We start from the raw sequence: 16,270 nt of genomic DNA, 5'->3' as shown, positions 1-16,270 counted from the left end.
CAGCTATTTGGCTTTCGGGCTTTTAGAACCAGATATTGATAGGTGGTACTGGATTGGGTGTCCCAGATTTGGTTATTATTTATCTTGCTTTTTATTCCTCCCTGGCTTCTCCAGCATCTCAGCTTGTATGTGCGGTGAGAAAAAGAACCATGGCAGGAGTAACAGGTGAGGATTTCAGAACTTTGTCTTCATTGGTTTGAAGAACGTATAGCACCAGCTCTCAAGTTGACTCTTGTTATCCCACTGGCAAGCCTGAACTTTAGCACCGTATCTTTGTATGTTGAGATTGAAGAGACAAGTAGGGTGACTGACTTCTGGTGATCTATGAGGCCTGACCATGGGGCAGCCCAGGATGTTCCTGGAAGTTTCTTTCCCATCTGTCTTATTTCTTTGATGTCCCCTAAGTTCACGAATGGTGCCCTTGTTGGACTCCGTGGTAGATATAAAGTTGGTCCCACATTTTTCCATCCCTCTGTCCATTTGCCTTTGCAATGTGTTTTTACAGTGTCTCCCATCCAAAAGTAGAGTCCATTTCTCCACCCCTTGAATTTCTCTTATGGGAATGCAGCAACCATGACATAAGCTGAGGTTTGAAAAGCGCTCATGCACTGGGGTTTGCTTCCCATTGCTGCTCTTTGTAGTCCTCAAAACCACCACACGGGGCTTCCCTGGTGGTGCAGTGGTTGAGAATCTGCCTGCCAATGCAGGGGACACGGGTTCGAGCCCTGGTCTGGGAAGATCCCACATGCTGCGGAGCAACTAGGCCCGTGAGCCACAATTGCTGAGCCTGCGCGTCTGGAGCCTGTGCTCTGCAACAAGAGAGGCCGCGACAGTGAGAGGCCTGCGCACCGCCATGAAGAGTGGCCCCCGCTCGCCGCAACTAGAGAGAGCCCTCACACAGAAATGAAGACCCAACACAGCCATAAATAAATAAATAAATAAATAAATAAATAAATAAATAAATAACCACCACACGAGGAAGCCTATGTTCTAGCCTGCTGGAATGTAATAGAGCACATGGAGTAAAACCACACCATCCCAGCTGAGCCTTCCCTAGACCAGTCAGTCTTGCAAACTCTGTACATGTGAATGAGGCCAACCTAGACCATCCAGTCACCAGCTACCCTTCCAGGTGACTGAAAATACACAGGCAGGTCCATCAGAGATAAGCTGGGATGGCCAAACCAGAAAAACCATTGTGAGTTAAATAAATGGTTGTTTTTAAAAGACGCTAAGTTTTGAAGTGCCTTGTTACTCAATATTAAATAATTGATGTAGACGTATGCATATGTTTCTACCAACACATCTCCTTGGTGGATTTTGAGTCCCTGAAGGCAAAGGACTATAATTCCTCTGAACGTCAAATTCAGGCTCTTGCCTTTGGTGGTGAACTTGGCAATGAAACCATGGGGACTCTGTGGATCAAATGCAATGACAAGTGAGTCATTCCTTTAATTGCTTCTCAGTATTGACCTGTCTCTCAGCCTTAAGGAATCTTTGGGGTAACCCCAAATTCCCGTCTTCAGAGAACCCACCATTGTGGTTTGCTTCCTCAACATACATTCCCCTTGTTCCGAGAACAGCTTCCGATTTTTATTCAGAGCGTGGTCCCTTACCCAGTCTCAGTTAATGTGGTTTGGGTGGCACTGTACCCCTAGCTGCAGAGGTGCAGCTCCTGATGTATGTAGTAAGCAGTCTCCAAGATGACACCTAGAGGCCCCCACTTCCTGGAATTCTCACCTTGTATAATTCCCTCCTTTTGAGTATGGGATGGATTTACTGACTTGCTTCTAAAGAACAGAAAACAGTAATATGATGGGATGTCACTTCTGAGACTGGGTTACTACTGAGATTAGATGGCTTCCAGATTAGACACTCTCACTTGATTCATTTTCCCCCAGGGAAGCCGTGTCCAAAGACAGTTCTATGGAGATACCTATCTTGCTAGGAACTGAGGCTGCCAACACCATGTGATTAAACTTGAAGTGAATCTCATCTCCCCCTGTCGAGCCTTCATGTGTGACTGCAACCCTGGCCAACAGCCTGATTGCAGCCTTATGAGAGGCATTAAACCAATGAAGCCACACCACCAAGATTCCTACCCACAGACACTGAGAGGTAATAAATGTTTGCTGTTTCAAAGTTTCAGAATAATTTGTTACACAGCAGTAGATAACTAATACAACTTGGGTCTGGTCAAAGTGCCTCACCCACCATTCCTCTCCACCCCAGATACAGTGCTTGGTTCAGGGATGTACATGGGACCAGACTGAGCCAGTCAGAGGAAACTACAGGGCTCTTACATGAGCTCCCACTCTATCTCACTGGACATGATTCCAGGAAGATAAGGGGCTGGGACTTTTGCAGTCTTCTTGTGCCTACGAGTGGAAAGTCCTGGATTGTCTTGTTGGTCTCTATATGCCCAGCACGCAGAACTATGCCTGGCTCAGAGCCGGTGTTCAATATTTATGAAACGAAACTGGTTTATATCCAGCAGAGGGAGAAAATATGTGGGGCTGGCATGAAAAAGGGAGGAATCAGAAGTAACAATAGCAAACTGTTCTCTAATATCATCTTAAATGGAACATGCCATCACACCTCTAAAGAAATCCACGTATTTTTGCTTTCTAAATTTGATGCATTGAATACACAGTTTCTTCTTTTAAGTTGGCTTTACCCAATTTTAACTGGCAGAGTTTCTAAAATTCTGCAGAGTACACTAGGATCAGTGGCTTCACTGTATCTGCCCAATGCCCATTTCCTGGGGGTCTTCCAAGGAGGGAGGAGATGAATAAATTCTGTGGAGTCATGATGTACTTGGTGTGACAGAATTGCTCTTTTCTGCTACCCTATGGCATTAGCAGCTACAAAGCCATGTGTTACCGATTGGACTACTACATCTTTCAAAAAGAAAAGAGAAGCATAATTTCATTCAGAGAAGAAGGTGTCAGGCTCACACCCATTGATTCAGTAACGTGACACTCTGATCTCAGAGAGAATGGGGCTCCTTATCATGCCAACAGCTTTTAGCAGTGATCTCTCTTATTTTCCCTTCCTCTTCTGACCTCCTTGGACAAGTATGGCTGTTGAGAAAAGGGCAAACCCCTGTTTGTTTTGTTTTGTCTGTTGCAGATACTAAGTTAGGAGAAAATAGTAAAAGGTAAGTAGTTTTACAAATATGAGTGATATCCTCATAGACCATGGAAGGGTGTTCCCTGTCCTGACTCCAGTCTCCTTGCTGACTTTTGTCATGGCAGCAATGAAATTATGTCCTGTACTTCGTGCTTGAGGATTTAATACACACAAACTACTCAACTGGATGACTGAGCAGATACCCTGATTACGGGCACAGGAAAATATGAGGGTCATTAAGCCTGTGACTTGCAAATGGCAGAGGTCTCAACCTCAAATGGCTAGAGCATCCAGAGAAGTGGATGAGAGCATAGTACAATAGGGGGTGGTGGAGACTGTGGCAAAATAAGAGGATGCACTGCTTTTAAAGGAGATAGCCATTTTTCAGTTCTGTTGAATTATTTCCACATGGAAATGTAGGCCCAATGCTGCCAGTCTTCTGATTTTTTTTCAAGTGAATCTGAAAGTCTAGAAATTTACATAAAAATTCCATTTTTTAATGTTGACAATGATTTCAATTAAATGAAATTCTGTGCAAGTGAAACGAAGTTCATCTACGCATCAGCCTATGTCTCTCCAGTTTGTAACCTCTGTGCCAGACTCTATTTAAAAGCAGACATGTAAACGAGAGTTTGCATATATTAACTCAGTTTAATCATATCAATTCTTAAACAAAAAATTTCCTCCAAGAGACAATAGTTCACAGTAACTGCAAAGCTTACTCACAATTTAAAAATACCAGTCATGCTTAGCATTCAAGGGGATATTATAGAATAACTGTAAAAACTTTTACCAGGAACATTAGCTTCTGACTTTAAAAATTACAAATGCTGAAGCATTTTGGTATCAGACACAGTAGTTCTGATATCGTCTGTTCATTTGATGAGTTTCTGGAAGTTTGGAAAATTGTACCTCTATAATGGGATAAAGTGCTTACTCTAAACTAAACATTTTCAGATGTAGAAAACAAACTAGCAAGCTACACATACAAAGAAAAGCCCTCTAGGACAAGCTCTCCATGTGTGGAATGCCAGCATATGCACCATGAATCCTGGAAGACTAGAATAGATACATACACCTGCCCTGAAGTCTTATACTCCAGGCTTACAATGGAGTTTGCATTCACCTACACATTAATGACAAACTCTGGGTTAGTATAGGAGAAGCCAGCAAATTCATTTTGGTCCAAGTTCATGATGAAGAGTTTATCAGTAGGCGTGAGTTCCACAGGCTGTCTGGTGAACTCTTTGTCGAAATTGGAGGCGTCTCGCTTGTCTCTCTGCCAAATGGAAAGCAAACACATTAACACAGCATAAGAAGAAGGAAACGTGACCAAGACGTGCCAGTTATTGGGAAGCTGATGACGTCTCATGGGCAGAGTCGGGAGGAGCCCTGTGCTGACAGGGTTTAGCAGCTGCATTGCAATACTATCCCCTAGCTTTCATTTCACATTGTATGTTGGCTTCAGGAGAGAAAACTTGGTGGACATTTTCTAGGAAAGGAAATGAGACCTTGACTTTCTTTAAGGATTGCCAGAAAGTGAGGTGTGTGTGTGTGTTTTGTTTTCCTTGGCTTTGAGATGAATTGAGTTGGAAACTACCTCTGACCAGGTATGATGTCATAGAATTAGTCATGCAGTAGAGAGTCCAGGAGGAAACGATCCAAGAGCGCCCCCTGTGGCTAGGAGGCTTCTTTCTTTAAAGAGGAGCAGAGCCACACGACCACTCAGCTCCCCAGAAGGCAGAGTGGCAAAATGGGGACATCAGATCACTGCTCAATGAAAGGAACAGATCACTATCCACCCCACATTCCCTGGTGCAATCTAGGCTTTGAAGGGATGCTCAGAAATCCACCCACAGACTAGAATTTGGGTCTTCAACAGCCAGAGTTTCTTCCAAGGATGTTTACAGCAATGTATCTAGTCAACAAACTCCTAGTCTAGAAGGGCAGCTTTAAAACATTCTATTCTCCTAGTTAGTCTGGCATTTTCTTTTTTTGGGGGGGGGGGTGGGCATCAATCCCAGTTTACTAACTGCAGTTTGGGGCAAGTTTCACCAGGGAATGTCAGAGCGTGGGCTCATAACAAGATCTCACATCTGGATGATGCTCTCACCTCTTCAGGGTCCTTATCAGCCTATGATCTTCCCATCCTTAGCCCCCACCTAGGGGCAAGTAGAGGTCCTCGCCCCTGGTGCTTTGACATACGAGAAAACTGAAGCACAGGAAAGTAAAGTGACTTGCCCAAGATTGCACAGTGGGGTAGTGATTTTTCCCAACCACATCGCTCCTAATTATGCTTCATCTCAGCCTCTCTGACTGGGGGGAAAGCTTAATGGCTGGTTTATTGCAGGACAACCAAGGATAACATATGGGTTTCACAGGTACCGGGCAGGTTACCTGGCTGAAGCCAGAGTGGTGTCAGATTGTAGAGGGGAGGGTCAGTGAGGATTGACTGATTTGCTAGAATTTGGTCAATGGCCATCCATGCTTTAGGTTTAACCCCTAAAGGGTACTGACTGACAAGGATTTCTCATTACTGGATTCATTTCCCTTTGCAAAATACTTCTCGCAAGAATGCCTTCTTTTTGGCTGCTCCCCTGAGACAGGTAAAATGTCCCTAAGAAGTGCCCCAATTACTCTTCTGGTGTATGTGTAGGGGTGTAGGGGTGAGGGGGACATGAAGAATGCACTTCAGTAAGTGTGGCCAGAGGGGAGTGGGCTGAGATGCCGGTGGAGCTGTTTTCTGGACAGTGGACCGTCTCTTACCACCCCCCACCTATTCTGCTTTGTCCTGTCCTGCCTGCTGTCAGCCTGTCCTGTGTTGTCCCAGGCACTGAATGTGTTATTTGCTGTGTTCAGAGAAAAGCTTGAATTCCACACCACCTTTTCCTTTAATATTGCCTGTGCATCCCTCTCTGGACCCCACAAGTCATACTTTAGCATCTTTTTAATTGTCTTCATTGCAATTGCTGCTGTCAGGAACTGTCATGATTATTTATTGCCTCTTTCCAGGAGGGCAAGGTCTTTGTTTGTACGTTTCCAGTGCCAAGACTTGGCACATGGCAGGCCTTCCACAATTATTTGTTGAATGAATGAGTCAATGAATGAAGACTTTATGAAAGATGAGCCTCTTTGCTTTCTCCAACTTACAGTTGCCCCCAGGGCTAGAGATCATACTCTACAGCAAAACAATGGAATTTGTTCCTATTGGTCCTACGGGTCTCTCACACGGGCCCCTGTCCATTGTGAGCCCCAATATGGACAGAACTGTGTTAAGTCCCTTCAAGATCTGAGAGCTCCAGGGCTGGGTGTGGGCCCTGGGTATATCTGGGGCTAGAAGCAGGCAGTTGCCTCCTTTCAGGTTCCCCGCCGTGGCCCTCCCTGCCTGTGGGCATCCAGAAGAGGTTCCCTTCCCACCAGCCCCAATATTGAAGGCCCTTCCCCATGTGTTGTTCTGGTGATGACTCATGCTTCCATCGTTCACATGGTCTAAATAGGACTGGCCATTATGGGCAGATCTTCATAGAAAATACCCCTGAATTTTACCCTAGCAGTTGGGAAAGAATGGGCCTCTCTGTTGGGACAATTCCTTTCTGGGTTGATAGTATCTGAAGCCACATGAGAATAGTTTCACTCCTCCAAGGAGGGTTACTGATTCCACTGGCCTCCTATTAATTCCCCAGGAAGGTCACTGTGACCATGGCCCTGTGCTTTCTTAGAAGAGAAGCTGGTTAGTGAGAAGTCCAAGAAATGAAAAGAGGGATTCTAAGATCCTGGTAGACAACGACCCATGGCTGCCCTGGACTGTGTTTCGGTTCCTTTGGATTATCTTATTTAGTTTCTTTTTAAAAACTTCTCCTCTAATTTAAGTTCTTTTGGAAAATATCAGCCTGTCTCATCTAGAAGAACCAGGTGGTGTTGAGCCAGGGGCAGTGTCTCCCTGAGGGCCAGAAAAGGTAATGCCTGCAGGAATCTGAGTGATGAACCCCAAAGGTGAGACTCAGGACTCGGAACCGAGCTCTGAAACCAGTTCCCTCTCTCCATACAAGCATCTCCATACAGGTATCTCTGCTCACATCTTGGTGATTCTGTGAGCTGTTCAAGTATGGAGACTGTGCCTTCGGCCTTCTGGACGGAAACTCACCCCAGGTACCCTCTTGCCTCTCTTTCCCCACCATTGCACTATATGATTGTCCCACAAATCTGGGTCAAGAGGGCACTGCTGCGTCTCCTCCTTTAGCCTCAAATGTGATCTCCAGAGAGAAAGCAGAGCCCCACAGACTTTTGATGACTTCTTCTTTCTTAAAAGAAGCCTTCCCTGATTAACCCAGAGACTAGTTATCTCTAGATTACATCATGCTTTTAATTACTTGTTTAATGACTGCCTTCTTGGATTGCATCTTCATGGTTCCCCACCATGCTCCTGGCACCCAGAATAGAGCCTGGCACAGAGCCGGTGCTCAATAAATGCTGGTTGGGTGAACGAATGGAGGGTGGAATACATGGACGATCGCAAAAATAAATTCAAAATCTTCCTTCTTGGATACCTTTGCAAAGTATTCCCCTGGGATTATACATGTTGAAAGCTCTGTTTCTCAGTCTCCTCTGCACTTGAAATGTTGATAGAAAAGGCAACTGCAGGAATTCTGACTAATGATCCCTCTCTTTCACAGAAGGCTTCCCTGACCAACCCTCAGCTCGGTGTGTTAGGGGAACAGAGACTTTGGCTCGAGTACCTATTTCTGCAAACTATTAAACTTTTGAAAAATAATGGCAGCAATTTGGAAAATGTAGAGTGCAGTGTGTGTGTGTGTGTGTGTGTGTGTGTTTGTGTATACACACATACACAGAGTATATTCTTTCTATTTATCTCTATCTACCTAGTTCTATCTATCCATCCATCCATCCTACATTGTTCTCTAAAGTTGTCTGTAATCTTTTATTGATGGGCCAATGTTTCTCCATCGTTTTTAATCTTCCTGAGAGCATATCCAAGGAAAGGCCTGGTGACCCAACAGCCAGGTGAAGGACCTCAAATAAATTGTCTGTTGGTGGGCACAGCTCAGAGATGGTAGTCACAGAGCAGAAAGAAGCCTGCACCGAGAAGCAGGAAACTGGGTTTACAGCCCAGCTGGCTGATATTGGGCAAGTCACTTCCTCCCTCCAGATGCTGGTTTCCCAACAATAAAATGAGGAGATTCTGCCCCGATTTCCCTCCTTCTCTCGCCACCTGAGCTTGTCAGCCAGGACTTCATGTATGCTTTCCCTGACGTCTAGATTGCTACCACCACGGCGGCAGCAGGGCTGGTCCCAAAGCCCGCAGCAGGGAGAGAGAGCGGGCAGAAAGCAGTGAACAGCAGGGGGCTTTGCCGAAGTGGAGATCAAATCATGGTTTTTTAAAAGATGAGAAGTCTCACTTCAGGGACATTTGTCAAGTTTTTAAAGTTCCCTTGATGGTCTCTTAGAAGCCCTGGCACTTCCAGAAATCACTGGCCTTGTGACAAGAGTTGTCTTTAGGGCTGCCTGAGGACAGCAGGGGACAGGAGGCAGGGATGGAGGACCACCTGCTGTCCTTGTCTGCTCAGACGGAAATGGGATTTCTTCCACTCAAGGGGTTTCCTTGGGCTTCTGGGGGCTCATAAAGCTACTTGCTAGAAAGGTTGAGTGTGAGCTGGGAAGAGTAGCAATTTTGACAAGAAAATCAAGAGCCCCAGCCCGGCTCCTAGCTGGACCCTAAACTTGCCTCTGGTGGGAATGTGGGCCTTGAGCTCTGATATTGCTGGAGGCCCCCCTCGCCAGCTCACCCCACCCCATCACAGGCCCCCAGGAGTCCCTGAATGGTCCACAGTCCCAGCCTCTCTGACCGGCTAAACACTGGGGCCAAGATTTTCTGGGTTTAGTTTTTTTCTGTCGTGAAGCCTCAGGAGGCCCCATTTTGTAGTTTGGTTCCATGTTTTTCAAAGAGAGCCATTTTCCTTGAAATAGTATTTCTTCTTTCTTGCTTTCTTTTTTTTTTTTTTATTGTATCTCGATGCTAGAAGAAAAATGGCACATAACAGACATCCAGATACGAACATTTCCGCAAACATCTTGCAAAACAACATCAAAGTGAGGAATACGACTGTCTATGCTTTCAAGAAATGGTCTTTCTCAGAGCACTTAATTAGCTTTCCGAAGCCAACAACAAACCTAGACAAATCCCATCCACGCAGGCACGGGTCTGCCAGGCTCCAGGGCCGTCTTCTTGGTAAATCAAAGCAGGTCATTGTGGTTAATAACATTTGGACACGTATTTCAAAGCATGTGTAACAGGAGTAATTTTTTTTTTTTTTTGCATTTGAACAACAACAGAAATAAAACCCCAAAGCAAATAAACTTTGAAATGTAATGTAAAACTATGGCCCTTCAGGACCTTGCTAAAGTGACCATGTCTTTTCAGGGAGTGGGTCCAAATGCCCTTTTCAAGTAGTTTGGGGATGAAGGTGATTGGGGACACAGGGAATCAGAGCTTACAGCGCTGAGGTAGCGCCCAAGCTGGTTGGCTTATGACTCCTTGAGGTGCCCTTAGATTGAAACTGTCTCAAAGCACACTCTTGGAGTTTTAAAAGGGCTTAGATAATCTTCTGAACTTTGAGTTTTAAAAAATAACAAATAAAATTTTATTTTTAGCATGTTCTGTTCAAAGCTCCCAGTACCTCCAAACCAGGCAGAATGGAGGAAACTCCCTCTAAGTCAAAGCAACCACCTACTTGGATACAAGCCAAGCTCCAAGTCCAGAAGTGGAAGAATACTGCTAGCATCCGATTATCCACTTGTTTGGCAGGAAAAATCTAGATTGGATGGTTGGGATTGGAAAATGTGTGAAAATGGCAGCGCAGGAAAAAAAGGGAAGAAAGCAGGCATGTTCTGTCCCCACTGGACCTACTTCACTGACATGCTGGGGAAAATAAGTGCTAAAAGGACTTTGATAATGTGCTAATTATGCAGCCACATTTTCAACATGCCATCTGCATAATCCCATCTCACAGAGATGCTCCAAACTACCTGAGGACATTTGGGTCCTGAAACATGGTCACTCTAGTTTCATCAGCAAATAAAACATGGATGCAACTTTGCAATTAAAAAAAAAAAAAAATGTCACCACAATAGCCGTTGAGCTTGAACGACAGAAATGCAGGACGGAAATCTACACATCTACTTAGCTCTTGACTTCAGGTTTTAAAAATTCAGAGTTAACAAAGGAAAATCCTTCGAATTCTGATTGGTCAATATTCCTGATGACTTCCTGGTCAGGAGGTGTTAGGACTGGTGGATGGCGGGTGAAAAATCGGTCGAAGTTTTCAGCATTTCGCCCACACTATGAGAGGGGAAGAGAAGAATTTGTGGTGGGTGGGGAAAAAAAAAAAACCAACCAAAACAAAACAGAACGAAATAAAACTGGGTGAGGTTTTCTCCAAACCCTTCCCTTTCACTACCTCAGAGAGGTTGTTTTGATGATCAGAAATGAGAGCAACATAAAATGCAAAATTTTCACGACCGTTGATTGGCACATGACGTTGGGCTCCCGACCTTCAGTTCCTGTAGCTCGTGAGCTGCCTCTGGTATCCTTCTGGGCAGTCAGGAGCTGGATGGCAAAGGCATGGGATGGTGGGGCTGGTGGCATGTGGCATGTTCTCCCGACCCCACCCCAAGGAGTCAGCCAAGTTCATTTTGAAGGAGATGTGATTAAGGTGCCTGAGATATTTCTTGGGCAGAAGATGCAAAGTAATGACACATTTATACATCACCTTAGAGATCCCAATACTAAGCAGCAGGTCCCTCAAAGCACTGTCCTCTGGCTCTCAGTCATCTCTGGAGATGTTTTCCAGCTCCACAGATACAGGAGTTTGTTACAAACTCCAGTCAATGGAGAAAGAGCTCAAGACCTGGGTTTGGTGCCTGCAATGGCTGGGCAACCACCAGGCGAGATAAGTCACCGACCCTTAATTACAAGGTGCCAGGAGGTAAACTCAGCCATTCTCCCTCCAGGTGCAAACAAAGGGTGTGGGATGAAACCCAACCCAGTGCTTTGGTGAGGCAATCCAGCTCTAGAGGGAAAACCATCGCCATTTCTCACTCATCCTGCTGTCCTTCTCTATGAAAAGGTCCTGGTCTGAGGCAGAGTGATAACGTATGTGTGTGTATGTACATGTGTACACTCATGCGTGAGTGCATGAACATGCACACGCCAGTTCTCATCTAACGAGAAGGGATGAGTCAGTAAATCTGGCCTTCTTTATTCTTCACCAGCAAACCCATTTACATGAAATCTCTGTTTCAGCATCTAAAGGAGGCAACCACAGCCTAATAGCATAGTAGCAGCAGTAGTAATAATAATAATTATGACAGTTAATATTTATTATGCATTTGCTATGTTCTGGGCACCCTGGAATGCTCTTTCCTTGTATTATCTTATTTCATCCTCCCAATGATCCTATGAAGTGGGTATTATTGTCATCCCTATTGTACAGATGAGGAGACTGAGGCCAAGGAGGTGATGTAATTTGTTCAGGGTCCCGCTGCTAATGAACAGGAGAGCTGCCGCGTGAGCCAGGTCTGTCTGATGTCAGAGCCCAAGCTCCCAGCGCCATGTTGCAAGAATGGGCTGGTGACTGACCGCATGGAGTGGGGTAGGGGTTGGGGGCAGGGGAGAGAAGCCAAGGATGGGGATCATGAGGTCTCTGGTTTGAATGACAGAGAACATGCTTATATCAGTCACCAAGACAAAGAATGCGGGAGAATTCAGAAAGATGACTATTTCCGTTTTGGACATGATGACTTTGAGGGGCCTCTGAGATTCTCGGGGATGATCTGAGGGAGTCAGAAGTATGGGTTCTGGAGCTCAGGAGAGAGGTCTTGAAAAAGTTTTTTTAAAGGACAGACTATGGAGGGTAGAAAAAAAGATAATAACAATAGTAATTAAAACCACTGAGCACTTTCTAGACAACTGACATTTGCTAAGTGTGTTGCATACATTAGCTTTTTAATTCACATAACCACCCTGTGAGGTAGGTATTCGATTGTCATTTGCCAAAGGGAATATTGCCCCTAACACTTAAAGCGGTAAGAAGAGAATCAGGAGAGAGCTGCAGCAGACAAGCTGAGGATGGAGAGGAATCCAAGGAGAGGGCATTGTTACAGCTGAAATATCTCCAAGAGGTCAACCAGGAAAGTTATTGAAAGTGGGCCATGGCATTTGGTAATTGGGAGGAGACTGATGAGAAAATGCAGGGCTGCTGCTGAACTTCAGTCCTTGGAAGAGGGAAGATAAGTTGAAAAGCCAAGCAGTACAAGCTCCTCTTTCAAGCTTACGATCAAGGGAAGCAGAGGTACTGGATATGTGTGCAGGAGACCGAGTTCTCAGAGGGCCTCGGCTCCTGTTCCCTTCCCACTGGGATAGAAGGAAGCCCATGCACCTGCAGACATGGGTTCGAATCCTGCCATCACTGACCGCTGGTTGTGCAACTCCAGCCAAGTCCCTTCAAGTCTCAGTTTCCTTTCTTGTGCCCTGGGGACAATTCGGACTTATATTTAAGCAGCATCACTGGGGCTGTGTCCAAAATAGACCGATGGGTGGACAAGGGGAAAAGGTGGAAAAAGTGAGACCAGTCAGGAGGCTGTTGCATAATCCAGGCAAGAGATGATGGTGACCTGGAGGAAGATGACAGTGGGGGAGATGGGAAGATGCATTTGATTGGGGGGGTCTACTTTGAATTTAGAGTTGACATGATTTGCTGATGGATCGGACGTGGGGTATGAGAGGACTTGTGGTCTGAGTGACTTGGTGAGTGGGGGACACGAGGGGTAAAGCGTGTTTGTTGGAAGACATCGAGCGCTTGGTTTCATTCATGATAAATTGGAGAGTCCAGTGGAGGTGCCAAGGGTCAGGCGGGAGTCCCCTCGCTGCGGGGTGGGGACTGAAAAGGAACCAGTGCTAGACTGATGGCAGAGGCAGCGGGGAGGGTAGAAGATGGTTGCGATCATCCAGAGGAGAGAGATGGTGGATGGAGCTGTGGAAAAGAGGCTGGAGCAGAAGGGATGGAGCTGGAAAAAACAAAGAGGTATTTGTGGCAGGGATGCAGGAGTGGGATGGTGTGTTACGAGGCAGCCCGGCGGGTATTTCTGGGTGTTGGGACCTCAGCCAACCAGTGCAGGAGGCCTGTTAGCTGAGACACAGAGTCTTCAGGGGCCATTTTTCTTTAAAAACCATCCATTTCCTATCCACACCAGAAGGCTGCTGCCTTGCCGGGGCCTCCCCAGAGGCTGTGATGGGAGACAGAGGACCAGCTTCTGGCAGCTCCGCTGCCTCCTCTCCCATCACTCCCCCCACTGCCTGGAGAACAATGAAATCTTTAAGTGAGATAGCAGAGAGGAGATGCAGGAACAGGGGTTAACCAAGGGGGCACAATACAGCGGGAGCGTGATTTCCTTGCTAATAAGCAGCTTACAGAGGCTGGCAGATCACAGCCTCCCTAAGTGTTTCCGTGTTTTTCAAATGGAGCTGTCACTGCCCATTAGCTTCAGGAGCACTCCCTAGATGGAGACGTCAGCCCTTGGGAGGCACGGCCCTGATCAGCTCTGCGCCTGCTGTGTCCTTGGAGAATGGGCAGCTCAGCGGCTGGGATCTAATTGCAAGCGCAGCATGGACCACACCTGCTTCTCTGGCTGTCTTGGGTGGATGCTTCAGCCTCACTCCGTGGCGAGAAGAAAACCCAACCCCCTTGTCATCACTGGGGCTCCTGGAACAGGAATGGGGGCCAAAGCCAAGTAGGTTATTTAAAATCACAGGGAACCTCTTCCCGGGTTGGAGAGGGGAGTGAGGATTGTGACTTGTTCCCTTGCGCCCCCGAATTTAAGAGCCAAGACCGTTTGAAAAGCTTATCTGTGAGCCGTCACGTGTGAGCTCTTCTTTTCTTTTTCTTCTCTTCTTTCTAATTTCTGTTTCATTGTGTTAATAACACCTCCAAGTCTAGCTGTCTAATGTGGAGTTGGCTCGGTCACAGCAACCACAGGGATCTTTCAGAGACGCCAGCCTGGATATGTCATTCCCTGCTCTAGTCTGCGATGGCGCCCCACTGCCCAAAGCCACACTCCTCAGCATGGCTTACAGGCTGTTTAGGACTCGGCCCTGGTCACCTGGTCAACAGCCCCTTCGCTGCCCACGGTCCCGCAGCCCAACTCCTCCCACCCCCAGCACACCCGCCAGCTGTCCTGAAATTCTCCCAGTTCCTAGAACCCTCATGCACTCTCACCTCCGAGCCTTAGCACAGGCTGCCTCTTCTGCCAGGAACACTTGCCTCCCACCCTGTTCCCCATCACTGTCTACGTGTCCTCCTCTGTCTCCAGACACTTCCTCCAGGAGCTTTTCCTGGACTCCTGCTCTGTCTATACCCCTGGGTTTATCCCATCAAGATATAGGATGTTCATCAAAGAATTGTTAGAGGGAAAAAAAAAATTTTAAATCAACTCTCGGCCAATAGGGAAAAGAGTTAAATAAATAATGATCCATCTATTTTATGTATTGCCATGCAAAATGCTTTTAAAAATTAAAGTAAGATGTAGAAGAATATTAAATAACAGTTATACATAATTAATGACAGTGTATACGATATGTTCCCATTCTATAAATTATAGACAAAAATGTGTATGTACTATCTGCAGGCATATTATATATGTGCTTCTAGAGATTGGGAGAGTTACAGATTGTTTGATTTTTCTATCTTTTACGTTTATTGTGTTTTTAAAAATTTAAATAATAGTCAAGTAGTATTATTTTTGTGTGTAATAAGGACAAAAACTACAAAAGCTATTTTAAATGAGGGAGCTATTACAGTGGAGGAAAGGGGGAAAATGGAAATAAAGGGAATGGGAATATTTAGCCAAATTGCCCAAATCTGCCTGGTGCTGTTTAATGTACTTCATCTTAGTTAAAAACCCTAAGATCTCCCAAATGGCTGCCCTAGTGTGTATTTGGGGATGATGACAAAGGCTAATATTTAGGTTATCTAAATGGGCATCTTCTGTCCATCGGTGTGCTGGGCACCAAAAATATGATGACACACAAGACAGACCCTGTCCTTGCCATCACTGAGCTTATTATAGTCTAGCAGAGGAGACAGATGCACACACAGGCCATGGCATGGTGCCACTTGACAAGTGCTGTCATTGAGTACAGAGGTGAGGAATGTGAGAAGCGCCAGGGAGACTTTCCGAGGAGATGACATCTAAGCTGAGTGGGACCAGAAAGAAAGACACTGCTTCTTTGGAGGAGGGAAAGAAAGACCCCAGGGAAGAAATGGAGGTGAAAAGAGGTCAGGGACAGAGCAAGATGCTGGAGAAGAGGATAAGGGTCCACCCCATACTTGTCACTGCTTAATCACGTTTGATAACATGAGGCCAATGGCACAGGGGAGATTCCTGCCCAGCCTCCATCAAGACACCAGAGACTAGGTCACAACGAACCGAGACTAGGTCACAATGAAAAGATACCCAAGCGATATGGTCTGACTAAAAGACAAGGGAGTCTCTCTCTCTCTCTCTTTTTTTAATGTGCAAATTCAGTGAAATTCGGGATCCTTTTCACGCCTATGGTTCTCTGCAGCAGGAGAACGCAGGAGGGACCCACCCAGGGAGAAGCAGCCAGCCATGCCAGGCACACGCATTTGATCATTTTTAAAAGTTGTCTGTGGACCAAGGTGTTTCTCTGGAGCAGAGTCAGACAATATTCTGCATGGTCTGGACTTTGGCAAAGAAGGAAAGATGAAAGCCTCCTTTCCTAATAATGAAGGTCCCTTACAATCAGGAATATTTGATCTCTGTGTCTATTAAGGAGGAAGCTGGCAAGAGAGGGGGTCTTTTGTGCTTGATAGCAAGTTTCATTTTTAAGAAAATTTTCATTTAAAAACAACACGCAATGTTTTGTTTTCTTCCAGATCTCAGGTTAAATGCTACCTCCTCAGAGCAGGCGAGGTGATCCTCTGGACACCTCCAAGTAAAGCAGATTCACCCTTTCTCCTCTTGTTAGTCTCTCCCAGAGCAATCTGTTCGTTTCTTCCACAGGAAGTAAAATAGGTGAATATCCCAATCTACAATTGCATGT

At 45.8% G+C, this 16,270-nt stretch overlaps 1 protein-coding gene and 1 long non-coding RNA gene across 4 annotated transcripts in view; one reads left to right on the top strand and one right to left on the bottom strand.

Annotated features, from left to right (window-relative positions):
• The window catches only part of LOC309614378, a 477,476-nt gene that overhangs the window by 90,560 nt on the left and 370,646 nt on the right, over positions 1-16,270 (top strand). The gene's annotated exons all lie outside the window — the stretch shown is intronic.
• The window catches only part of PRKCB (protein kinase C beta), a 311,912-nt gene continuing 299,405 nt past the window's right edge, over positions 3,764-16,270 (bottom strand). Inside the window, exons 17-18 of one of the 3 annotated variants that reach the window (XM_082362498.1) lie at positions 10,608-10,756; positions 10,338-10,489 (exon numbers count right to left, since the gene is read on the bottom strand). In XM_082362498.1, coding sequence (XP_082218624.1) covers positions 10,432-10,489; positions 10,608-10,756 — 207 coding nt within the window. In that variant the 3' untranslated portion in view covers positions 10,338-10,431. Of the gene's footprint in view, positions 4,412-6,066; positions 10,490-10,607; positions 10,757-16,270 lie in introns of those variants that run through there. The other 2 variants (XM_082362500.1, XM_082362499.1) reach the window with 2 other exon arrangements.

Source organism: Balaenoptera borealis, assembly GCF_965194805.1.
Source record: "Balaenoptera borealis genome assembly, chromosome: 16".
Lineage (NCBI taxonomy): Eukaryota > Metazoa > Chordata > Mammalia > Artiodactyla > Balaenopteridae > Balaenoptera > Balaenoptera borealis.
This window is presented reverse-complemented; position numbering and strand designations above follow the sequence as displayed.